A 26,191-nucleotide genomic window follows, 5' to 3' on the forward strand; every position below is an offset into this window, starting at 1 on the left:
AGCAGCTGCAGTATTCACATGTATACTCATAGCATGGTCATCATTCACTGAGTTTCACTCCATCTTGGCCACAATGGCTAAAAACAATCTGGGGATGGAGTCGATGCCCATGCGCACTGTAGTCCAGGGGAGGAGCCACCTATCTCGTGATACTTCGAAGACTCTTCCAAGACAACAATGTGCAATCATCCGGACCCAACACTAGGCGGCGATCTATGCACAGATATGAATGTCAGCAGCCCTACATGCCAAGAACAGATGCATACTAGTAAGTAGCATATTCAATATATATTACCCAGTGGCGGTTGTTATAATTAGGTCTGCTTTTCCATAGAAAGAGCGTTTTTTGGTTTACTAATAATTTTAGCTCAGTTTGCCGAATCTTCACAAAACCTTCCAAAAAACTGAATCCACTTCCGCTCCTCCCTGGAAAGTTTCGGGGTGATCCATCAAGCGGGACCAAGAAAAAAGGGGTGGTCCCACAATGCAAAATCCTTGTGCATTTTCCATGGACTTCTTTAGACAAGGCTACAGCAGATAAAAGCTTAACAGAATTAAACGACATTTGCCACGAAGCTAGATCTTGGACTGCAGATTGTGCTTTTGTGATTTGGTGTAAATCAGTTCAGCAGTTTTTGAAAATGTTGGTACAATTTTTTTATATTTTGGCATTTGGGTTCACAAGAGTCTCGAGAGACTTGTGGGAACACCAGTTTAAAAATACAGTGTTCTGATTGGTCCAGGGAGCTTTTTTTTTTTCCTTGGGCAATCTTGGTCCTGTGGGAGTCAGACTCAAGCAAAAACGAGTGCTCTAATCAGCTGCCAGCAGCATGTGAACAATGTGGCTGGCAGCCAGGACAGGACTCTGGACTTAGTCCCCTGTCCTGAAGTTATAAAAATTAGAGATATATGGGGGCAAGGTAGGGATGCCCTGAACACCTAGGCCCCATGAGGGAGACCACGATGGACAGCCCCGGGCCAAAAAAGGAAAATAAAAAGAAAATTGTGTTCCCACGATGGCGGCTGGGCTGTATTTAAATAACGTATGCCCTCAGGAGCATATCCCAGGGGGTGATTACATAAATGGGAGAAAGGATACGTGACCCCTCTCCATGATAATCCAGAGGCCGGGTGAGCCTACCCCATGGCTGAAATTTGTGAAAATGAGGAGGGGGAATCGCTGCCCCCCGCCCTGAGCTTTCGAACGCTCAGGGGAGCCTACCACCAGGGACGAAAACAGTTGGTATGAGGAGGGGGGATGTGCAGCCCCCCTAGCAGTGCCTTAAGATGCACCCGGGATCCAACTGACATTATTTTTTATGGGGTGTGGAACTAAAGTGGGCAGGGAAATAGATGAAAATATTGCTCATGGCCGCAGGGATTAGCATTAGGAGCTGTATGCGGGGAGCCGACAGGGGCCGTGGGGCTTCCGGCTCTTCATGTGGCCCTCAACGACTGTATGATAGGTGGGCACCAGGGCCTCCACCTTTCACATTGTGGGCTGTGGGGATTGGGTCCAGAGTGCCAAAATCACTCCCCCGTCCCCCTGAAATATGTGCCAGGCCCCGGGGCGATGGGGTCCCGAAGCCGAAGTAGGCCCTGCGAGGGGGGCTGTGTGCCCCTCTCCCCCTAAGCATAACTCCGGGCCCGGGAATGGGGTCCCCCGGGCCAAAATCATCTCAAGGAGGTGGGCCTTGTGCCTCCTTCTCCTAAACAAAACGCAAGGGAATGGAGTCCCCAGGTCCGAAATTGGCCTGGGGAGGGGGCCGCATGCCCCTGTCCCCCTGAAAATAAAGGCTAGGCCCTGCAGCCGACCTCCTCTGCGCCTGGCCGATGGCCGTGCATGGTGGTGGGTTAGATTTACATCTCGTAATTAAATATTACTTTACATTTAAAAAAACTATAGACGGGAAACCAGGGGTATGTGGACAACAGTGGACGAGTACTTGGGTCACTTCGAGCCCCCGTGAACAGAACCAAAGAAGGGCTTTAGCCCATAAGTTACACGCCTGCAGGCCAAGGTAAAACCACAAGCAAGAGCTCTCCATGTGCACTTTCTTCTTCTTTCTTTCTCTTACTCTTTTTCTCCCCTCCCACCTTCTATCATTCCTATAGTAGGACTGTGAAAAGGGGACATCCGATCCTGTAGACAACTTACCTGTATAATGTCATGTACAGCCAGATTGTGATGTTATCCCACGAAGGGAAAGCGGTGCTAAGTGTATGTCTAAAATTTCTTAATAAAATACTTTGAAATAAAAAAAAAAGAAATTCACTGAAAAAAATGAAAGGTTAAAGTAACGTTATAGTTAGATGAATTTGTCAGTGACCACATTAACGTTTTGACCTTTAGGGAAAAAAAACTGAAATACCCCAGTTATAGTTAGCGGAGCTAACTATAGCTTGGGCCCCTGCTGTACACAGCGTATGACCTCACATAACCCATCACTCATAACATGTTCTATGACAGCATTTGTGACATCACAGATTTGTTTTTTTCAGTAAATATACCATATATATATATATATATATATATATATATATATATATATATATATATATATGTATGTGTGTTTACAAAACCTTTTTTTAAATTATTGGAAATATCTTATTGAACTTACGAGTTATTTAGAATTAACTCTATGTATATTTTTAATACAAAATATAAACATTTTACTTTACCTGGGAAATGTTTAAGATAAATCTTTTAAAAAACATTTGATATACATATATTCATTAAATATTCAATTCATAATTAAGGTAATAGTGGTTTAGCGATTTTAATTTAGTTCTACATTTAAAAGGCTTGTATCAGTTTACTTGACATTATCATTTAACATAAAAATATTTTTTTACTTATTTTTTTATATAAACTTTAATAAATATATGCATTTTATAAACTTTAATAAATATATGCATTTTCCTGTGCTTCATCATTTGGAAATATCTGCCCCAGTAACCGAGGTTGCCGCAAAGTGGATGGAACCTTAAATTTGGTCATAAAGTTACTGCTTGTGTAACATTGCACCTGCATTTGATATTTTTTTAGACTTCGTGCCTTAAAATGAGGGAGTAGAGACATGCAAGTCTAGACTTTGTAGTAACTTTACACTCTAAAATGGTAAATAGCCAAAAATAGTTGGTTGCTACTAGTATAAGGGTAAATTTCCATGTATATGCTTACTAATGTGTAAATGTAACTTTGTGAATAGCCTCTACAGTAGCCAAGATGCTTTTTCATTCTAATTTGACAAGGTATGCCCAGATGTGGGTCCCTTGCTCACTTTGCCCCTGGATTCAAGCTAGCCTGGCTGATGAGGGGTGTTACCCCGAAACCGGTCCCAGGAGGCTTGTTTCCGGTCCAGGAAAGATGAAGGACCGGGTTTTCTTAGAACCCAGCGGCGCCAGGGATAACGCCCGATGCCTTCGAGTTCCCCTCCCTTGGAAAACAGAGACACGGGACGCTTCTTGATGACGTCAAAGACCAAATTTATTGGTTGCAACCAGGAACAGAGATCTACGAAGCACAACACGGGTGGTTCGCCAGAGACTGCACAAATTCAATGAGCGGAGCAGGGTCTTTTATGCCAAAAATCAAGCCTTAGGCAACATTCCAGGCTAGCATACAAACTGACCAATAAGCAAGTGACATTTCAATCATATCGTATTATGACAATCCCACTTTCCGTTGTCCAGCCCACCAGAAATGACTAAGCACATTCCAATGTCCTGTTCGATCAGGCCGGACAAACCCATCATAAAACCTCAACCCAGATCAAGGATTATGTCGTAAAAGAAGGAGCAGAAACAGATTAGAAGCTAGAAGCAAGATAGAAAGGTGGGTGTAGTGTACTGTAAACTTCGCCATGTCCTGCTCTTTGATCTTTATCTGACCAGCTGCTCGACAAGGAACTGGCTCAGCGAGGTTAGCCTCGGGCAAGGAAGTCAGTTCGGCCAGGTCACTCAGAAGTCAGCTAAGGTGTACGTGTCCCAAGGACTCGCTTGGCCATAGTCATCGGCCTATGTGAGGGCAACCACACAAAATGGCTGCCGCACACAAAATGGAACCTAAAGGTTCAAACGAAATCCCTAAATACATAGTGTTCTCATTGATCGATTAATGCGAAAACACTCGTACATACCGCATTCATGATTTGCGGTCCGCTGACACCAAAATCATTAAGTTCCGACGACCTTTATTGAACGGGTTCGGAACACCGAACCACAGGCCCTCAAACTACGGAACTACAGACCCTCCTTTTGCCCTTACATAGGCAACAAACCCAAACTCATGTTAATCTGAATCTAGGTCTATTTTCATCAGATCATCAAGATGTTGCTGTAGCATCATCCTAGTACTTAGTACCTCTCTCTGGACAGGTCTCCTGACACACGAAGTAGCACAAAGGCCACATATAGCAGGAGCACACTGCAAACAGAGACAGAACAGGAAAAGGATAGCTAAGACCATCCCAATGATCATCAGAATCTTCCATCCCCAAGTGGATATCAATCCCCAGAACCATCCCATCAACGACCAATCTCCTTTATCTGTATGTATAGAATCAGAGATTTTATGTAGCTTGGAAATGGCTTGAAAGACTATCGGAGCGTTGTCTGGGATGAAAACGCAACAGCTTGATTGGATCAGTTTACAAACTCCACCTCGGTCTGCAAGTATGACATCTAAAGCAACTCTATTCTCAAGTGTCATAAGTCCATCCGACTGGAGTTCAGCAGTCAGGTTACTAAGGGCACCGGCAGTTTCGACTATGGTGGACTCAACCACTCTTGTCAACTGACGAATGTTCCTGCTGTTTGCCATAGGTCCCCAGAAAGGCAGAAAACCCTTAAAGAAATCTACCAACTCTTGCCCTCCGGTATCTTCCTTACTGAAGACACCTCTAGCAACTCTCATCTTATGGTAATCTGCTACAGCTGTAAAAGTGGGGGGCAACAGGAAAGCAACAAAACATGTGCCCGAGAAATCAGGGGGCAACCATGTGTACGCTTTGTCATAACAGATGAAATAGGTACCCTTAGCTGCTAGAAACAATGGAGAATTCCGGGACGTAAAAACATATGTCTCAGCACAAACGCTCTTTCCCAACTGAGCTCTCGGATTCCTGCCATTACCTTGCAGACAATAATGACCCTGCTGGGGCACTATCCAAATCGGAGGGGATCTCTCTACTCGGTGACTAATGCTCAAACTAACTCCATATCCAGTCAAATTCCATCCAGCATATGCTTGCAACTCATCCCTGGGAATCGTTCTATACGAGTCCATGTCTCTGCTCATATTTGTGATTCCCACTACCAAGGCTTTGTTGCTCGAGTTGCCTTTCACAGAACGTGGAGGATAGGGTTCGATGGCGTATAGGAACATCGTCTGAAACGCCCACAAAGAACCATTGTAGCTAAATGGTAGAGTCAAGTAAGGAATACCCTTATCTGTCGTATGGGGCATAAGGCCGCCTAGCATACCCAACAATTGGTTGTATTCACTACTAGTTGGTGTTGATGCAAAAGTTGAACAAAGGAATTATTAGCAAATTCCATTCTTCTAATACTTTCATGTTCGGGCAAAAGGTGAAAAGAATGTGAAGAAACAGTAAGAGCAGGTATGGGTTGTACAGTGGGTGCAAACGTAACTTGAAATGAGAATGTCACATAACCAATTAAAAACATCATTACACTAAGTAGCAGAAATAAACACAATATTAAAAATCTTTTCCGGATGATCAGTCTGTGTATCTGGCTTTTAAAACCCATTGTCTCTACAGGTCTCTCCAACTCGAAGAAATCCATCCTCACTAATATGCTGCTCGCGGTGGTAGGGTGTTCTATGCTAAGGAATGCCTCTGTCAACCCAGGGCAACTCCCATAGGCCAACCAGAACCTTCGACCTAGTGTCTCAGGCTTGCACTCCAAAGACTTCGGCAACCGCAACCCTACAGCTGAACCCGGATGGCGGTTCGAAAAACAAAAATGAGTAGATCCTCGGAGGAGAGTTAACCTGTAAACAGAAAAATCATAAAAAACGTCATTTATTTTATTAGTCCCACGACTCTTGGTTGCAAATTATATCGATTTCTTCCAGGCAATGTCTGTTCCTTGAATAGGAGTTCAGGCTCAGTAGTGTTCAATCGATTCAAAGGAGGCACAGTTTCTTGCAAGAGATCGTCGCTTTCTTTCTCAGAGTTTGTTCCAATCAGACGGGCATCGCTGAATGGCAAAAATCGTGGCACAGTTTCAGTCTCAGAGTCTGGGAGTCCTTCCTGGACCCACCGGTCGTACGATAAGGGCAATGGAGCCCGCTTACAGTGTACACCGTGGATCCAGTGTTTCTTGCCTTGCACTCGAACTGCAGAACGTGTAGACAGGAGAACTAGATGTGGTCCTGTCCAACGAGGCTGATCGTTCTTGCTCCGCTGAAAGTTCTTCACAAACACCCAGGCACCAGGTTTAATGGCGTGGCCTTGATCTTCGGAAGCCTGTGGCAGACTATCGTGAACCTGTTGATGCAAGACACGCAGTTTAGCCGTCAGTTCGTGCAAGTAATCAAGTAACACAGGGTATTCAAGATCACTAAACTTTGTTGGTCTTGGTACGCCCCAAATGTTCGCCGGGCGACCAAACACAACCTCATATGGACTCAAACCCATTCGCGAATGCACAGTCATTCTTGTTGACAAAAGCTCTAGAGGCAAAGCATCTGGCCATTGCAAACCAGAGCTCGCTTGGATTTTGGCTAATTTTAATTTCAAAGTGCCGTTATAGCACTCGACTAAACCAGCTGATTGGGGGTGATTTGCAGCGTGGAACTTCTGCCGGATTACCAATCCCTCGCATACTTTCTTCATCACTTGACCCACAAATTCACTCCCATTGTCACTCCAGATAATTCTCGGCAAACCAAACCTCGGGAAAAACTCTTTGATTAAGGCTTTCGCTGTGGACAAGGCAGTATTGTCCTTCAAAGGGTAAGCTTCCACCCATCTAGAGAAGGAGCAAACAACCTCCAAAACATATTTCAGGTTGTTGCACCTCTCCATGTGGATGAAATCTAGCTGCAAAGCCTCGAACGGGTACATAGGAGGAGCAAAATGACCAGCTGGTGTTGGAGTTCCCTTACCAGGATTATACATCAGACACACAATACAATTCTTAACCAAATTCTCTGCACATTTGGGAATTCCGGTATTCTGCCAAACCGGAGCCAACAACTTGCAAATCCCTTTCATGCTAATATGTGCCATCCCATGAGCCATTGTAACAACTGGAAGCACATACGCGTCAGGCAACAACCATCTTTGATGTTCAGACAAATCAGTCCAACAATCATTGGAATCCAATCTACCCTTACTTTCTCTCCATTCATTCAACTCTTTCTCTGTATCTTCAGTTTGGATGGATTTCACACTCTCAATCGTATCTTCACACATACTTTTCTCTGGAACCCATCTCGCCGGACCTGCAACATACATTCGGCTCATCACATTTCTCGCAGTTTCTTTCGCAACTCCATCCGCAAACGCATTTCCGCGACCAACATCATCCGTCACTTTCTTATGGGCACTGCATTTCACAATCGCTACTTGCAATGGCAGAGTAAGTGATTCGAGAAGTTCATTCACCAACTGCCCATGCTGGACCTTTGTTCCATGCGAAGTCAAAAACCCACGTTCACGCCACAAACGTCCAAAACTATGAGCCACACCAAACGCATACTGTCAGTGTACACATTCACTCGTTTTCCTTTCGCCAACACACATGCTCTTGTTAATGCAATCAACTCTGCTGCTTGCGTGGAATTGTGTGGGATACGTGCAGCTTCAACAATCGTATGCAAAGTCGTAACAGCATATGCCGCAGTCGTATCACCATTCGGAAGCTTGAAACACGAACCATCAACCCACAAAGTACCATCCCACTCTGGAAGAGGAGTATCTCTAAGGTCTATCCTCCCTTTCGTTTCTTCCTCAGTTCTAAGGAAACAGTCATGCTGTTCTTCAACATTCTCTGTCTCAACTGAAATCGGCAACAACGTGGCTGGATTCAACGTATTGCATCTTTTAATGTGCACATGACTCGCTAACAAGGTCAACTCGTAACCCGACAACCGAGCACTAGTTAAGTGCTGTGTCTTGGTACGGTTCAACAAGGTATCCAATGCATGTGGAACCTTTACGATTAACGTGTTGTCCATAACCGAACCAGCAGACTGTCGAATTGAAACAGCCGCTGCTGCTGTAGCTCTCAAGCAACTCGGCAACGCTCTAGCCACCGGATCTAAAGTTGACGAAAAATATGCACATGGACGTTGCTTATCGCCAAATTGTTGAGTCAAAACTGACAATGCACATCCCTCTCTCTCGTGGACATACAATGTGAAAGGCTTACTGTAGTCGGGGGTACCCAACACGGGAGCCAAACACAACACATTGCGTAATTCTGAAAAGCTCTTCTGACATTCATCAGTCCAAGGAATAGGGTTTGGAGTATCCTTAACAGTAAGAGCTATCAAAGGTTTAGCTAACAACGAGAAATTAGGGATCCACTGTCTACAGTACGACGTAATACCCAAAAACGCAGGTACTTCTCGCTGTGTAGTAGGAACACTCATTTTTACAATCGCTTGAATTCTTTCTGGGGTCAGTTTCCTTCCCTCCTTCGATAAGAGGTGACCTAAGTAGGTTACTTCTTGTCGACAGTATTGCAACTTAGAAAGAGACACCTTATGATGGCAATCAGACAAATGGCGTAACAACGACAAAGTAGCCTCTCTACAAAGCTCTTCATCGTCAGCAGCAACTAACAGATCGTCAACGTACTGTATAAGAGCAGCACCATCAGGTAAAACCAACAAATCAAGTTGCGTCTTCAAAGCTTGGCTATAGATCGATGGACTCTCGCAATAGCCTTGAGGAGCGCGCTTAAAGCGGAAACTTCGTCCTCCTAAAGAGAATCCAAAAATATCTCTACTCTCAACGGCAATCGGGATGCTGAAGAAAGCATTCTTCAAGTCAATCACCGAAAACCACGTGGCTGTAGCGAGGAGCAAGGTCAGTAAAACGGTGATATCAGGTACAACAGGAAATTGCGGAACAACAATCTTGTTCACCTCGCGAAGATCAATCACAAACCTATATACAGGCGGTTGCGAAGAATCGGTTTTTTTCAGAACAGGCAAAACCGGACTATTGCACACATTACCTCTTGTTTCCTCAATCACACCCTTTTCGATCAGATCATAGATGAACGCTAAAAGTGCTCGTTCACCATCACTAGAAATCCTGTATTGTGGAATACGAGGCAGTCTAGCATTCGCTTTTAACGTCACAACATACGGCGGAATCTCCAAAAGACCCACGTCGTTAGGACGAGTAGCCCAAAGAGCATCAGGAAGCGACAACAATTCAGCTGGAAGTCGGTCTTTAGACAAGTCATCGGAGAGATCACTCTCTTACCCAATGTAAGCTGTACTCCTGAAGGAGAACAATATAACGTCGCATACAATCTCTTCAACAAATCCAATCCCAATAAATTCTCACCGCAACCTGTAGTCAAAATGAGGGGTGCTTCAAATTCACAAGGTCCAATGGAAATAGACAAAGGACCGGAAATTGGATTTGAAACTGGGGCGCCAGAAAAACCTACTGAAACATTCGTTAAGCCAGACAAAGGTGCGCCAGGGAGTTTAGAGTGCATAATAGAACTCTTCGTAGCACCAGTATCTAACAGAAAAGGCTCTGACACACCTGATGCGATCACTTCAACGTAAGGTCCCCTCTGATCTACTGGAACTGAAACAACTCCCTCTCTTTGTCCATGGCTGTCCTAGCACTCATTACCATCCACTTCCTCACCTTCAACATAATAATCGTCCGTATAGTACTGAGCTGTCCTGCCAGATGAACCCTGTTGCTGATCAAAACTATTCATTGAGTTCTGTGGAGGCAAAGAACGCACATTCTGTACGCGACCTCTACCTCTAGGCGCTTGTATAGCACCTCGTCCTCTCGCACCAAACCCATTTGTGCGCTGTGACAAAACCGGACAACTTCTCTTGAAATGGCCCTGTTCTTTGCAATAGGCACACTGATTAGGCCCCTATGGAAAACGTGGTTGAGAAAACTCGTTCCTTTGCGAGTATCTCGAATTTTTCTGATTCTGCTGATAATCGCTTCGATTATTAGTACGGGGTGGATAAGCTTGCTGTAGAAGAACTTTAGTCTTCAATTCCCTAGTCTTCTTATCCGCTTTCTCTACCTCATCCTTGCGCCTATTTTCATAGTACTGGGCAGTAGCTAAAATCTGTGCTGACGTCGAAACAGCCCAAGCACTCTCAGCATCCTTCAACTTAGTACACAACTCGGGAAGCAAATTATGCACAAATTTGTCGACGAACAATCTCTGGTCACCCTCAGTAGCCATATCCTGACCACTATGATCTACAAAAGTCTCTTCAAACCGCGTGAAAAAGTCAGACACCGTTTCATCTTTCTTCTGCTTACATGCAGACAACTTGTCCCAATTGACACGCAATTCAGGCATTAGAGTCTTCATATAATTAATAATCTTACCAGGGAGTTCAGTAATCAAATCGTCAGGCTTAGCGCCACCTACTTGTCCATTATCGGCATCTCTGAGATTAACCCAAGTGTCGCCTAATTCGTCCACGTGAGCCGTATGACGAATCTTACTCCAAATAGGCTGTGGAACAACATTTCCAAACAACATGTCTGGCTGCTAGATTCATGATACACAAACCCACAGTCTGAGTGAGCTCTTTATAATATCCCGCCGGATTTTTGCGCGGATCAGGCAAAGACTGCTTAATTGCTAAAACTTCAACACGCTTCCAAGGAACATGTACCCAAACACGCTGAGTGTGCAGCAACATTGCCATCCTGAGGTCTCCAAACTGGAGGAACCTCTCGCATTGGATATTGACGTGCTGCTCTCCTAACCGACGATTCAGGCTCAAACAGTCGCTCAGCAGGAGTGTCACTACGAAATGACAATATGGTCGCAACTGCTCTCCCAACATCATGAGGACCCACAATGGTCCCTTTTTCAAATTCGGAACGTATACGATACAACTCATTAGGCGCTTTACCTACTTCTTCAACCCATTGCTCATGGAGGAACACACACATCATCTCAAAAAACGTACCGTTGTTTTGGTGCTTCCCATTGAAGGAAAACATCCATAACACCCTCAAGATCATACTGTGTAGCGCATGTAACCCATTTACGCGCCAGGTGACCCAAAACCGTACGTTCATCAGCATCAGGCGACTGACTACGTGATTGTCTACGCTCAGTAGCAGGAGACATACCTAATTGTCCCAACAAAGGAGAAAAGAAACCAGAAACTGCAGCAGTCATTCTCTGTCTAGCAGAAGGAGAAGGAGAAGGTGAAAGAATAAGAGAAGACGGAACGATAGTGGAAGAATCCAAAGTCGAAACAGAAGGAGTATTATAGATAGGCGTAGGAGTAGCAGACGAAGAAGGAGACAAAGGTGGCAGCCCCTGAGGAGGCTGCGCCAAAGGAATAGTAGCCAACGAAAGAGGAGCTGGCTGTGGAGGAATTACAGGCGGCACAACAACCGGGTGTTGTGGAGCTGCAACTGGTGGCGGTGGTGCCGTAGCATTCTGTGCATAAAGGGGTGGCGAACTCAATAGATGCGACATTAAAGGATCTTTCGCAAGATCTTCCTTTGCTTCCTGTTTAAGTGGCAAAACTGGGTAGCACTTATCTACCGCCAACTTCCTGACACTAAGCATCTGTTCGCTCTCTTGCTCTTCCTCATTATCCCTATACGCTCTAGCAGCTTGCACCATTGACAAACCTCGTTCTCGTTTATTCTTCTTTGCCAACTTAATTTCTTTCTGTTTGGCGGAAAGAGTCAAACATTTCCGGCCGGGTTTTCTTTTTAAACAATTTACCTTCGAGATTATCCAAAATCTCAGTTTCAAAACTACCGTAACGGGGTCACTGAAGGACACCGTCCTTCCTCGTATACTTTACCCATATGTCATTATACGCAATGGGGCCCACTCCATGCTTCACATACAGTTCATAGGTCGGAGTTCCAATCGGATGAACCGTACACGAGTCTTCCAATCGGGAATCCCTAGTACAACCACAACAAAATATCTTTCCAAGTCTGCTAAGACCAGGCATCTTCGCTCACTAGTCTAGCCTCAAACTTCAAGGGAAATCTTAAAAACGATAGTCTCGTAAAAACACGAGTCCCTCGGCTTTGGGGCCTGCAGGTACCAAATCAAAGCGATCCCGAAGGATACCAAACCAAACTAAGGACTGGGAGACGCTCCACTAATACTTAACTGAAATGTTGATGGCGTCACCAGAAGACCCGTCTATCGTCTCGCTCTACAAATCATCTAAGGGCTCCAAGACAGGGCGACAGTCAGAGCAGCAGTCCTTCGTAGCCGTCAGAAAGCGTGGAACCTTGCAGCAAAGACTTTCGGACCACGACGACATACAGGGGTCAATGATGTGGCTGGCCTTCCTCCTGAATTTCCACACGAAGCTCCTCACGATCTCCGGGCTTGGACCGGTACTGCTGAAGTCGCCCACTTTGGGCGCCAACTGAAGGACCGGGTTTTCTTAAAACCCAGCGGCGCCAGGGATAACGCCTGATGCCTTCGAGTTCCCCTGCCTTGGAAAACAGACACGGGACGCTTCTTGATGACGTCAAAGACCAAATTTATTGGTTGCAACCAGGAACAGAGATCTACGAAGCACAACATGGGTGGTTCGCCAGAGACTGCACAAATTCAATGAGCGGAGCATGGTCTTTTATGCCAAAAATCAAGACTTAGGCAACATTCCAGGCTAGCATACAAACTGACCAATAAGCAAGTGACATTTCAAACATATTGAATGATGACAATCCCACTTTCCGTTGTCCAGCCCACCAGAAATGACTAAGCACATTCCAATATCCTGTTCGATCAGGCCGGACAAACCCATCATAAAACCTCAACCCAGATCAAGGATTATGTCGTAAAAGAAGGAGCAGAAACAGATTAGAAGCAAGATAGAAAGGTGGGTGCAGTGTACTGTAAGCTTCGGCATGTCCTGCTCTTTGATCTTTATCTGACCAGCTGCTCGACAAGGAACTGGCTCAGCGAGGTTAGCCTCGGGCAAGGAAGTCAGTTCGGCCAGGTTACTCAGAAGTCAGCTAAGGTGTATGTGTCCCAAGGACTCGCTTGGCCATAGTCATCGGCCTATGTGAGGGCAACCACACAAAATGGCTGCCGCACACAAAATGGAACCCAAAGGTTCAAACGAAATCCCTAAATACATAGTGTTCTCATTGATCAATTAATGCGAAAACACTCGTACATACCGCATTCATGATTTGCGGTCCGCGGACACCAAAATCATTAAGTTCCGTCGACCTTTATTGAACGGGTTCGGAACACCGAACCACAGGCCCTCAAACTACGGAACTACAAATACCTGGTTTGGCAGTTCGGGCTGGATTGTTCCCATGAGGCACAGGGTCAAGACTGATTTGCATGTAGCTGGGTCTGAACTGGGTGACTGAGTTAAAGAATGATGATGGATTCAACCCAGATCTGTGACTGGGGGTGAGTGTAGGAAAAGTTTCAGCGCTCCATCCATCATCTCCTTGTGTTTGCAGGACAGGGGTTGGCATCCTCGGTTATCTGGGGAAGCCTAGGTTGAACACTTCAAAGGCGGCCACACCTTTGAAGTTTCCCATTCTGGAAGGCCACCCCGGCCTGGGGCATGAGTGAAGCACCTCTGCCCAGAGCAGGTTTTGTTTCTAGTCTCTGAGAGCGCAGGCTCTCGCCCCGTGAGTTCAGAAACATGTCTGGTGGTGTCAGGCGGGCTATGACTGGTCAGAGACCACAGAAACATGTCTGGTGGTGGCAGGCGGCCTATGACTGGTCAGAGACCACACCAGTGCTTGGTAGGTGTTCAGGGGGCCCTCTAAAGGTTTTCCTGTGTGCATGTATCAATAACTCCCACACTGGCATCAGTGAGGATTTAAGAAGACACAATGTTTGGTACCAAACATCTTGGGGAACAGTGAAGCCATCATGGAGCAGGGAAACTCTTAATGGTAAGTATCCAGCCCATATACTCTTCATGGCTTCCCTGTGCACTTACAATATTCAAGAATGGTTCAGATATTGATGGGTTATAATCTGCTCATGCAGAAATGTCAACACATGCGATATAGTGCACCCTGCCGTCGGGTTGTAAGGCCTGCCCTAGGGGTGACTTACCTATATCTGATGCAGTTTGTGAGGGCATGACGCATAGGTATGTGTACAATGTCGACTGTTCAGCTTTCTCTGCACCAAGGCACGCAGCCTGCAGTGGCAGTTTGCATGGTCTTGGTGAGGGGTCTCTGGGTGGCACAATTCGTGCTGCAGCCCCAGTGGACCCTCTTCAGTACCCATGCCGTAGATACCAGGGCACCATTTACTAGAGACTTACAAGGGTGGCTGAAGTTGTGCCGTTTGTGGCACATTTTTAGGGAAAGAACACTGGTACTGAGAACCTGGTTAGCAGGGACCCAGTACACCTCAGTCAAAGTTGCATAAAAAACAAGGCAAAAAGTCGAGGGGTACTGCAACAGGCACTCAGTTACTCACACTGCCGTTGTTGACCTTCAAGTAATTTGTTGACAAAAAAACTTGCATTTATGTAAGGTAAAAAAAAAAACATCCTACAGTAAACATTTTTTGTTTGGGTGCTCTTGTAAATGTGTGACTGAAAGAATTAGTAAAAACAGAGGTGGGAAAATTTTGAGGGGAGAACACCTTTCTACTTCACAGCCACCCACTCAAAGAGAAAAAGCCCGAGAGAAAAAAATAAATGAACATGTAAAGCTAACGAGAAACTTATATTGTGTGTGATAATTTAGAAAGATCTTTTTAATGAAAGAGAAGTTATACGTTAATTGATTTTTTTCTGGCTTATGCTTTTACTGATTCGTGATTGGTGCGTGCACTGTTGTACTTGAATCCTTCGGGTACTGATTGACTTTAAATTAGGTACATTTGGTATTCTTCTTACCAAGAAACAAGGGGAAACGTTATTTCAGGTTCCTGTACAAGTTTAGGATTGGAACATTGCTCACTTGCATTTATTAGTATTTCATGGGTGGAAATTTTTATCCAGGTGCAGTTCTCGTCTGTTGAACGTTTTCTTAAATATGTGACGCCTGCTAAAGCGACCTATTCATGGAGCATTCTCAGTGGTTTAACTATTTCCACAGAAACAGTAAAATATGACGTCCTTTTTCTTTGGTCACAAAGCTTTTGTTTTTCTAAAATATGTAATTCCAGCAGTTTTCAATTAGCTTTGTTCTAATTTAAGCTGCCATTCTGTGTTTACTCTGCTGATGTGCATGTTTAAATTTAAAAACCCTTTTTTTCCCTATTAGATTCTGCCTTCCTTGCTCGTGAGAGGGCAAAAGCTGATGCAGAGTTCTATACTGCTCATCAAATGGCCGAAGCAAACAAGGTAAATTGAATTTGGATCAAAAGCAGATAATGGCATACCACTTCTTATTATTGAATGCAGATCTATTTCGATCTCAATCTGACCTGTGGAAGCTGTGATCTTAAACCCAGTAAATGTCTTCCTTGTGAGCATTTATAAATTTCCCTATGCTTTGTCATTGGGAGATGTCTGTCCCAGTAGCGCACCGCTTTCCAAACTGTGTGGCGCGACACATTACTGTGTCGCGCCGCAGCCGTCGGTGTGTCGCGGGATGAGATGAGATGACATCTACCGACAATCGGTAAAGTCGGGCTGCAGGGGCTCTTAGAAGGGGTGAAACAACAACAAAGCCCTATTAACATGCACAAGGTCTTTAAAGACCTGTGAAGCGCTCAGGTGTGGCTGTGAGCGGTCCCGGGATGCCACACACGACGGGGGGGGGGATTGAGTGGGGGCTGAAGCCCTGTGATGCCAATGGGGGGGGGCTTTGCATAATCTGCATTATTTGTCGATCCTGCTCTCTTTCCGTTTATTATAGTTCCTACAGGCAAGTTGAATTATAATTGTAATACAATTTATTATTATTAATGTGATTTTGTCCAACATTCCACCTTATCTTTTGAATATCCCCTCTCTCTGACTTTACGCCTACGGTACCTATTTTCCTCCCCTCCCAACTATTGCCAGTGGGATTTTAAATCATCTTTAGCACTTCCTGCCAAATTTCTGTTGTAGTTTAGGGTTGAGTAATTTTGAGGACCCGGGGGTCATCCTGAGGCATTCTATTGTAACCTTGCACCTCCTCTATAGCATCCTTCCTCCTGTGTTGTCTTTAGATATAAGGTTCCCAATTAGTATTTTCAAATTGGCAACTTCTTCCATTAGTACATCTAGTCTCTGCACTAGCACGGCTATCAGCTGAGTATTGTTAATATTTTGTGCCCTTTCAGCCAATGGTTCGTGCTCGCTAAGAGAACCAGGGTTTGTTTTTATTTGAGCTTGTTGGTTAATATGTTGTGGGCGCAAAATTTGGTTAGGATTTTGAGATAAAAATGGAATGCTTCCATCATCTAACAATGTTGCAGAGGCTAGTGGTGAATACTTATTTGAACACGTTATTGTCGGTGTACCCTCCTTGCCCCTGACACTAGTTTGAGCCCTCTACAGCTATTTGGTTTAATTCCTGTAACATTTCTGGGTCTTATGTTTACTATTCAATAGTGACTCGACTTCTTCTATCAAGTCATCAATCTTTTCTAGAGTGCAATTCTCAGCTGCATTTTTCCTTATTGTTGGTGATTTCCCCTTTTCCGGGCCCTCTGTGGCTTTCCGCGTGCCCATTGTAGCAAAACTAGAGCTGAAATTTCAATAACAATGAATACTTTCTTTCTTCTTTAAACATTCTAGCCCGTTTAAAACAACCTCAGTCATACATGGTTCGCCTACAACAGTCAAGATTTAGAGTTTGTCCGTGGCCTCACTGAATACAGAGGTTTTAGAATGGACTCGCACCACCCGACTGCACCTTGTTTTGGTTCCACGTCTATTGCAGTTTTTAAGAAGCAGACAGAGTTCAGTTTATGACTACAAGCTGGACACTTTAATCTTTATCCAGCTCCGGCCATGGAAAACGGATGAGAAGTAAAGGAAGTAGGGCAGTGCTTAATTTGAGCAGGAGCTCTTCTAAGAAAGCAATTAAGTTGATAAATAATGGTAGAAAACATCCTTTACGCTTTACCATGCAGCTTTTGCCAAACTTTTTTTGTTGAACAAACTAGAGCCAAAGGTATCAGAGCGCTTTACATGAGCACCAGTTGTGTTACAGACAGACACTTGCATTTTTGTATGTGTGTGGAGTTGTGTGTGGAGTTGTGTGTGGGGTTGTGTGGGTGTGTGTGTGGGTTGTGTGTGTGTGGGGTGTGTGGGGTGTGTGTGTGTGGGGTGTGTGTGTGTGTGGGGTGTGTGTGGGGTGTGTGTGGGTGGGGGGTGTGGGTGTGGGTGTGTGTGTGTGGTGTGGTGTGTGTGGGGGTTGTGTGGGTGTGTGTGTGTGTGGTGTGTGTGAGAGGGTGTGGGTGTGTGTGTGTGTGTGGGGTTGTGTGTGGGGGGTTGTGTGGGGGGGTGGGGGTGTGCATGGGTTATGTGTGTTGGGGGGGATGTGGGGGGTGTGTGTGTGGGGTGTGTGTGTGGGGTGGTGTCTGTGGGGTGGTGTCTGTTGGGTTGTGTGTGGGGGGATGTGTGGCGAGTGTGTGGGTGGGGTGTGTGTGTGTGGGGTGTGTGTGAGGGGTTATGTGTGGGGGTTGTGTGGGGTGTGTGTGGGTGGGGTGTGTGTGGGATGTTGTGTGTGGGGTTGTGTGTGGGGTGGGGTATGTATGTGTAGGGTGTGGGGCCTGAACCCACCATAGGTGGTTCGGGCTTGCTCGCTGCGCTTCCTCGCGTTACCGTGTCCCTGAAAATTTTTTCACCAAAAGGTGTGTCACCAACATGAAAAGTTTGGAAAGCTGTGCGGTAGCGGATGTCGCCGCCAAGTGTGCGGGACTTAAAATGCGGTCATAAAGTTACTGCTAGTGTAATATTAGTTGTATTTGATGTTTTTTCAGACTTCAGCCCTTAAAATGAGGGAGACGTGCAAAACTACGCTTAGTAGTAATTTTACACTCTTAAATGGTAAATAACCAAAAATAGTAAAGTTGCTGCAAAGTTTAAGGGTACATTTCCATGTATAGGCTTACTCATTTGTAAATGTAACTTTGTGAATATCCTCCACAGTGGCCAAGATGCTCAAAAAATAATTAAATACATTTACCGTTGTGGTAAAACAAAATACATTTTAGTAAAGCTTGTCTATGGACATTACCTATATACTTAAACACTCTTGTCTGTCTCATTTTGATTTGGGTTCTTGTGCTAATTGTAACTCCCTATATAGAGCTTCCTGATACGTTCTGTAACCAGCTTCAAAACAGAATATATCAAACGTTTTCTCAGACTGAAGGATAGGGTTTCTGCCCAGCCAGCCATTTGCACCTTAGTTTCTCCCAAATTCTCACCTTAATTCACAGAGGGGATTGGCAGAAGAGACTAAGATCCTCTAACACTGGATACACAAAACGTTTTAATTCAAGGCCCTTTGGTCCAACAACTTTCTTTCGATTCTTTGGTACCCTTGTTCACAAAGCTATGGGGGACAATAGTTTGCCCACACAATGTACTGCTTTGAGTACCTTGGTCTTACCTGAGGTAATGTCACTCTTCCCTGCTAAGAGGAGCCCTGTGACGATATGTTGAAGTCCCTGGCATGCGCCTTGAAGTAGCCGAAGTATTACAAATTAGTGAAATATGGAGTACCCTCATGCGATGTGCTGTTAAAACAGGCTGGAGAGAAGAAGTTCTGTATCTGAAGAACAAGAGCTCAGCCATACCCTTCCTAATTTGACAAGAGAGCACCAACCTTTTCCCGTACTTATATAAAATCCCTGATAAGTTTCTGCGAGAATTGGACTTGACCCTGGTTGGGGAATGACAGGGCTAAAAAATAAAATAGCAGAGAACAATGGCCAGTATCCTTGTACGCGGGGTAGAAAGTACTCTGTGATCCACCTACTGATGGATTGTTTATTCTTCCTCGAGGAAAGGAAGAAGAGTTCGAGGCATGTGGGCTGCTGAATTCATATCTGTGCATAGATCGCCACCTAGTGTTGGGTCCGGATGATTGCACATTGTTGTCCTGGAAGAGTCTTCGAAGTATCACGAGATAGGAGGCTCCTCCCCTGGACTACAGTGCGCATGGGCATCCTCTCCATCCTCAGATTGTTTTTTTCTGCCATTGGGTTTGGATGTACTTTCTCGACTCCAGTTCGGAAACTTTGTATTAACTCTTTCCTAAGGCTAAAAGGCCTTTGAAGCGTCGGTATTGTCTCTCTTTCGGTGCCTGTTTCTCTTCCAGTTCTTCGAACCGGACGTCGGAAGCGGTTTTTCGCTTTCGGCACCAAAGGCCCGGACTATGTCGACGATGGATCGGAGCCCGTTCAAACGGTGCCCCGTCTGTAATTCGAAATACCCCCACATCGATGTGCACCCGGTGTGCAATAAATGTTTATCCCCCGAGCACGACGAGGCCAGCTGTATGGCCTGGTCCAAGTTCTGCTCCAAGAAGACGCCAGAGCCGGTCAACATCTTCGAGGCCGGTGACTAAGAAGGCGCCGAAGACGAAGAAGTGGAAGAGGATCCTGACGTCCAGTCGGAACCAGCATCGGAGCATGACTCCAACTTCGAGGTGGACGACCACGATGAGGAATACGTCCCTGAAGAAGACGTTGTTGAGGTAGAGGACGACGAAGGGGCCATCGGAGCCGTCGATGACGACTCCAGTGATGAGCCAGGCCCACCCGCAGTAGCGGGGCCTACTACTGACAATACGCTCCCTACGGCTCAGGTCGAGGCATCGCCGAAAGGCCTTAGCCAAGATCTTACTTTACGTTCTATAGCCCCGCGTCCAAGCCAGGCTAAGAATACTTCAAAAGAGCCATCGGTCGATTCCTCAAAATCTAAACCGAAACCTACAGTGGAGATATCGAAACCGAAACTCCTTAAGGTGGTCGTTGGATCGACGTCGACGCCGGTCAAGTCAAAGACTATCGACTACCCTTCGGCGTCGAAAGGGGCCGTCGCCTCGAAGACTGGAGCGTCACAGCAGGGCTCTACTGTCAAGCACGTCACCTCGACGCAGTCGACGTCGACGCACAAACATTGTGACAAACCCAAAGGCCTCCAGGCCAAGAAGGCCATCGAGCCGAAGATTTCAGTGCTCAAACCGCTTCTAAGCAAGCAACTCGAGTCGACACCCAAAGCCGACCCGAAACAGCCAGTGGCTTCGACGCCCAAGGCCGTGCATACTACGCACCAGGTGCTCGAGTCAACGCACTTGAGCAAGCGCACTACTGAGACGCCGAAGCAGCTCGAATCGACCACTACGGCGGCCTCCAAAACGGTCGGGCAACCTCCGATTAAATTCGTCTTCCGCCGACGGCTCACCCCAAAGGCACTGACCCTTCAAGAACCTTGTCTGCGCCTTCGAAGTCCACCCCTGAAAGGGTTGTGTTCCATGAATCCTCGTACGACAACCAGTCGAAACTCTTCATCGACTCTGAATCGGGCAGGCTTACCATCCATAAACGGAAGATTGCGCCATGAACATCCTTTGGAGGCTTATAAAATCCCTCTTAAACGGAAGAAATACTCTGCCACCTCACCAGTTATCTTTGAACACGTTGAGCACTATTCACAACAGATGACATATTCTCCAGCACAAAGCGAGGAGGACATGGGTGATGAATATGGTCAGGCGGCCTTCGCTTATCACGCTGACACTGATCAAGAGGAACCTCAGCAGTGGTCTGTTGCCCTAGATCAAACTGTAGATCCTGATGATCCACAAGCTGCACCGGACACTCAGTCCTACAATGTCAAACCCTCGCCTACTGAAGACACGGCGGCGTTTAACGCTTTGAGAGAGAGGGCAGCCCTTAACCATGACGTGGAAATGCACGCAGAACCAGTGGAAGAAGATTTCTTATTTGACACTTTCTCCACCTCTGAAAGATCCACTAAAACTTTGCCTATGCTAAAGGGGGTCCTTAAGCATGCTGCGGACATTTTCAAAGAGCCCACAAAAGCAAGGGTTATCAACCCAAGGATTGAAAAAAAATATAGGCCTGCTCCAGTGGACCCCACCTACATCAAAGGCCAACTCCCATTGGATTCCCTCGTAGGGGCCAATGCTCGCAAGAGGGCAAACTCGCAAACTAGTGGTGACGCTCCTCCTCAGGACAAAGAATCGAAGATCTTGGAGGCGTCAGGAAAGCGAGTGGCAGCACAGGCTGCTAATATTTGGAGGATTTCCAATACACAGGCCCTATTGGCTAGATACGATAGGGCTCACTGTGAGAAGGTGGCCTGATATGCAGTGCTCACTATTCTAGTGAACACTATGTATCAGTCCAGCAACCCTTATTGATGATTGGTTGTAAGTCAACCTTATAGACCAGCTATCCTAGTAGCGTGGATATGAGCAGTCTAAGGCTAAAGACTCGAGAGGGCATGTTAAGCCAGCTGTTTACCACACATATACCCCTTGAACACCAAGTGAAAGGACACCACACAAGTGTTATGAAAATAAACAAGTTATTTATTAAGATTCACAACAGCCCTGTACTCTTTATGAGGACAGGGTACTAAGCACAAAACAAAACTCTTACGAAAATACTTAAGTTAGCACAGTATATACAAATGCCCGAGGGGCACGGAAAACCATATACTCTGAAAGTGGAATGCGAAATTACTAGCAGGTAAGTACAGTACTAATAGGCTTTGGAATCGCTAGATCTTGACTATAGAATCTTCAGATTACTTCTAGGAGACCCAGGGGACTCGGGTGCAGAGTGTGCACTCACGCGTGATGCGGGACAAAGTCTATGGTAGCTAGTAAAGACAAAGTTAGTGTTCTCGGGCGAACCCGACCTGGTAGGAGGAAAACGAAAGTGGATTCTGACCCTTGGATAGTGAGGCTATGCTGGGGCACCGAAATGCCGAAGTTACCTAGCCCAGGGGCTGCAGCTGCATAGGTCTCAAAAGACGTCGGGAATCCTCGTAGACGGACCAGGAGCCTGGAAGAAAGAAGTTGCTGGCAGGCGACCAGTGAAGAAAGTTCGATGGATCCAAGCCTGGATCGAAGGAAGATGACACCTGAAAGCAGAGGGGACCAAGTTCGAGACTACTAGCCAGTAGTCAGGTGGCACCAGGAGGGCACCGGATGGTAGTCACCTCGACTAGGTGAGTGGCTGACGCTGTGCTCGCAGATCTCACGGACCAGGAGGCGTTGTCGGCGACCAGGATGGAGGAGCGAGCTGTCCCACGAAGATTGAAGCTGTCGGCGTCGCTGGACCCAGGATTGGGCAACAAAGCCTTGGCAAATTCAAGCCCACGCGGTGGACTCAAAATGGCGTCTGGAGTGGACCAGGAGGGTCCGGGGTGCCTCTCTTGAAGAAGGAAGCAAGGGCCAGTCTGGAGCAACCAGACCAGCAGCAGTGATGTCGTCGGGCGTCGTGCAGAAGGCCACAAGCCAGCCGGCTAGTAGCCACACAGCGCGGTGAGCAGGCAAAAGCAGAAGGGCCCCACGCAGATCGTGGAGATGCTGGAGGGCTGATCTTCGGTGCTGGAGCTGCTCAGGGTTGGGGCTTCTCGGACCCCAAAGCACTCACCAGTGGAGCACACAGTGGGCTTGTTGCAAAGAAGTCGTGCAGTCTTGGCGATCGTCGGTCCCTCGAGGTCTCGTCACACTCACAGTTCTCAGCTTTGCTGTAGAGGTGAGTAGAGGTCAGAGGTGCCAGGGAAGCCGGGTCTCGTCGAGCTGGGTCGTCGGATTCGTGAAGAAGGACTTGCAGCAGACTGCAATGTTCTTAGGATGGTGCCCGCTTGATGCAGGGTGACTACTCCTTAGCCACAAGGGAGAATCTTGAAGAAGGAAATCTTGATGTCTTTCGCAGAAAGTCGTGTCTTGATTCCAAAGATGATCTAATTTGAACAGGGGGCCCGCTCCTATCTTTATACTAAAAAAGGGGGCTGACCCGGTGACTAGGTCCTGCCTATGGGTGGGACTAGGAGGGGGGTGGTTACACCCCTCTGCCATGCCGGACTTTCCCCAGGCCAGGGGCTGGTGTGCCCCTGGAACTGGTTCTGACCGGCCTATGCGTAGTGAGCACCGGGGTGCCACTCAGCAGTCACCTTCCTGTAAAGCCCTGCCTACCCAGGATACACAAAACCATGTCTGGGACGGTGCTAGCACCGCCCCTGACAGGAAACCCTTTGTCCAGGCTCCCCTCGCTGGAAGGACTCCCAGCTGCAGGGGGTCAGACTCGTGTCTGTGGTGGCAGGATCCATTTTGTGGAGCTGAGGCTTCAGTTAACTTTAACCGGGGTTCACAGTTACATACATGTCGTGTCCCTCTAGAAGGGTGGAATGCTAACCCCGTCGCCAGAATTGGCGAGGGGTTAGTATTCCAATTCGTATGACACCTTACTCGACATGTTTTGATAAAGCAATACCAAAGATAGCATTTAACCGCGAGGATTATAATGCACTTAAGAGTATATGGTATGCGATATCATGGAACAGCTATTAGGACTTGGTTCCGCAAGCTGCAGACAGGCTCAGCTCATGCCAGAGCACCATCTCACACGATTCCAAGCACTCTGCCTTCAGGATTGTCAAGGCCTGCCATAGGAGTGACTGATAGGAATCTGTGTGTCCATTTTTAGGGTTAGATATAGGTATACTATATCTACAGCAAAGGGTGATTACACGACTTTGCCCCAGCTGTCATGCAGCCAGTTGTGTCAAATTTAGGAGGCCAGCCAGGGGTGGCATAATACATGCTTCAGCCCCTGGTAGGCCCTGGGTACACCTATGCCCTGAGTTACAGGGTCTGATAAGGTGGCCCAGTCCCAATTGGAAATGTACCTAGGGTACATGGAATCCATTTTAAAGAGAGAGCAGTAGGCCTGGGGTCCTGATTGGCAGGGTCCCAGGTCGACTATGTCCAAAACCAGCTAAAACACAGGGCAAAAAGTTGGGGGCAACCATAGTCAGGAGGTACCTTCCTACACTCACTACGACACGCTAGAACAGTTGTTGCAACACCTGCCTGATGTTTACAAAGAGGGAGCAGAAATGGTCATACAAGAGGGGAAGTTAGTTTCTAATGCATCCATCAAATGTGCACTAGATGCGGCGGACACGGCAGCTAGGTAGGGCCATTAACACTAGTGTAATGTTAAGACGTCACGCATGGCTCCGCCTCTCTGGGTTCAAACCCGAGATTCAAACAACTCTGCTCAACCAGCCGGTTAACCCAGACTTCCTCTTCGGCCCCGAGGTAGACACAACCCTCGAAAAAATAAAAAAGGACACTGAGACAGCAAAATCCATGGGGGCTCTGCAGTCACAGCAGTTTCGGGGCAGTTCCTTTCGTCGCTCCGGTAATAGGGGAGCCTCTAGAGGACAGGCTTTACAGCAAGCCCAATACACCAAATGAAGCACGTAATCCACCTATACAAAGAATACCAGGGGTGGATACCGTGGGAACAGCGCCAAGGGCAGAGGACGTGGCAATAATGGTGCCAGATCCTCCGCTCCCAACAAACAGTGACACCCTGTCACTGCCCCCCCGACCATCTAACACCTGTCGGGGGAAGATTCCAGCAGTTCCTGCCAGTCTGGGAAAGCATTACCACGGACAGGTGGGTGAGACAACTTATCCAATACGGCTATTGTCTAGAACTAACCTCCACATCCCCCCCCCCCCCCCCAACATACCCCCAAGGCACCGTCCTATGTCCGCAGAGCACATGCACTTAAAAAAGGATGGTTCCCTGCGGCCCATTCTAGACCTCAGACCCCTCAACCAATACATCCTGTCAGAACACTTTCATATGTTAACCTTACAGCAGGTCCTGCCGTTGCTCAGTCAGGGCGACTTCCTGGCGACCCTGGACCCCAAGGATGCATATTTCCACATCCCCATTCACTCAAGTCACAAAAAATATCTCTGGTTCACCATCAACGATCAGCATTACCAATTCAAGGTCCTGCCTTTCGGGGTCACCACTGCCCCCAGAGTGTTCACCAAGTGCTTGGCGACGGTGGCTGTGCACCTTCGAAGACAACACATTCATGTCTATCCCTACCTGTACGACTGGCTTGTTCAAGCAAAGTCGGCCCAGCAGTGTGCCAGCCATATGTCTCGCACAATTCACCTCCTTCACAGTCTAGGGTTCTCACTCAACTACACAGTCGCACCTGCAGCCCGCCCATGTGCGACAGTACCTAGGGGCAACATTGAACACTCTGACGGCGACAGCGCAGCCAAATTCTGCCAGAGTCAACAGCATGCAGCTGCTCATTCGGAGGTTCAGGCCTCAACATTCGCTCCCAGCGCAGGTGTTCATGCAGATGATCGGTATGATGGCCTCCTGCATATTCATAGTCCCGCACGCGAGGCTGCACATGCGTCCCCTTCAAGCATGCTTAGCACGACAGTGGAACCAGGCTCATGGGCATCTAAAGGACCTAGTGTTGGTGACCGGTCGTGCATACAACTCTCTGCATTGGTGGAATCCACAAAACCTTTGCAAGGGACGACCGTTCCAAGAGCCTGTCCCACAGATAGTGCGAACAACGGACGCATCTCTCCAGGGTTGGGGAGCGCATGTCCTCCATTACACTGTGCAGGGACTATGGACGGCGCAACAGCAGAAGATGCATATCAATCTTTTGGAGCTGCTGGCAATCTTCATGGCTCTGAAAGCGTTCAAGTTGCACCTGTGCAACAAAGTCGTGTTGATCCGGACGGACAACATGACTGCCATGTATTACATCCAGAAACAGGGAGGCACACACTCCCCGCAGCTATCTCACCTAGCCCAGAGCATGTGGAAGTGGGCCATTCAGAGGAACATCTTCCTCTGAACCTCTCCCGGGCGTAGACAACCAAATGGCGGACCTGCTCAGCAGGCACAGTCATCAGATGCACGAGTGGGAGATTCACCCCTCGGTGCTCCAACTGTACTTCCAGCAGTGGGGTCATCCAGAGATCGACCTCTTCACCACAAAAGAAAA

At 46.9% G+C, this 26,191-nt stretch overlaps 1 protein-coding gene across 1 annotated transcript in view; it reads left to right on the top strand.

The window, feature by feature from the left end:
- Nucleotides 1-26,191, top strand: part of LOC147683344 (erlin-2-B-like) — a 332,794-nt gene that overhangs the window by 265,590 nt on the left and 41,013 nt on the right. Inside the window, exon 11 of the mRNA XM_086943779.1 lies at nt 15,462-15,541. Coding sequence (XP_086799905.1) covers nt 15,462-15,541 — 80 coding nt within the window. The remainder of the gene's footprint in view (nt 1-15,461; nt 15,542-26,191) is intronic.

Source organism: Lissotriton vulgaris, chromosome 11, assembly GCF_964263255.1.
Source record: "Lissotriton vulgaris chromosome 11, aLisVul1.2, whole genome shotgun sequence".
Taxonomy (NCBI): Eukaryota; Metazoa; Chordata; class Amphibia; order Caudata; family Salamandridae; genus Lissotriton; species Lissotriton vulgaris.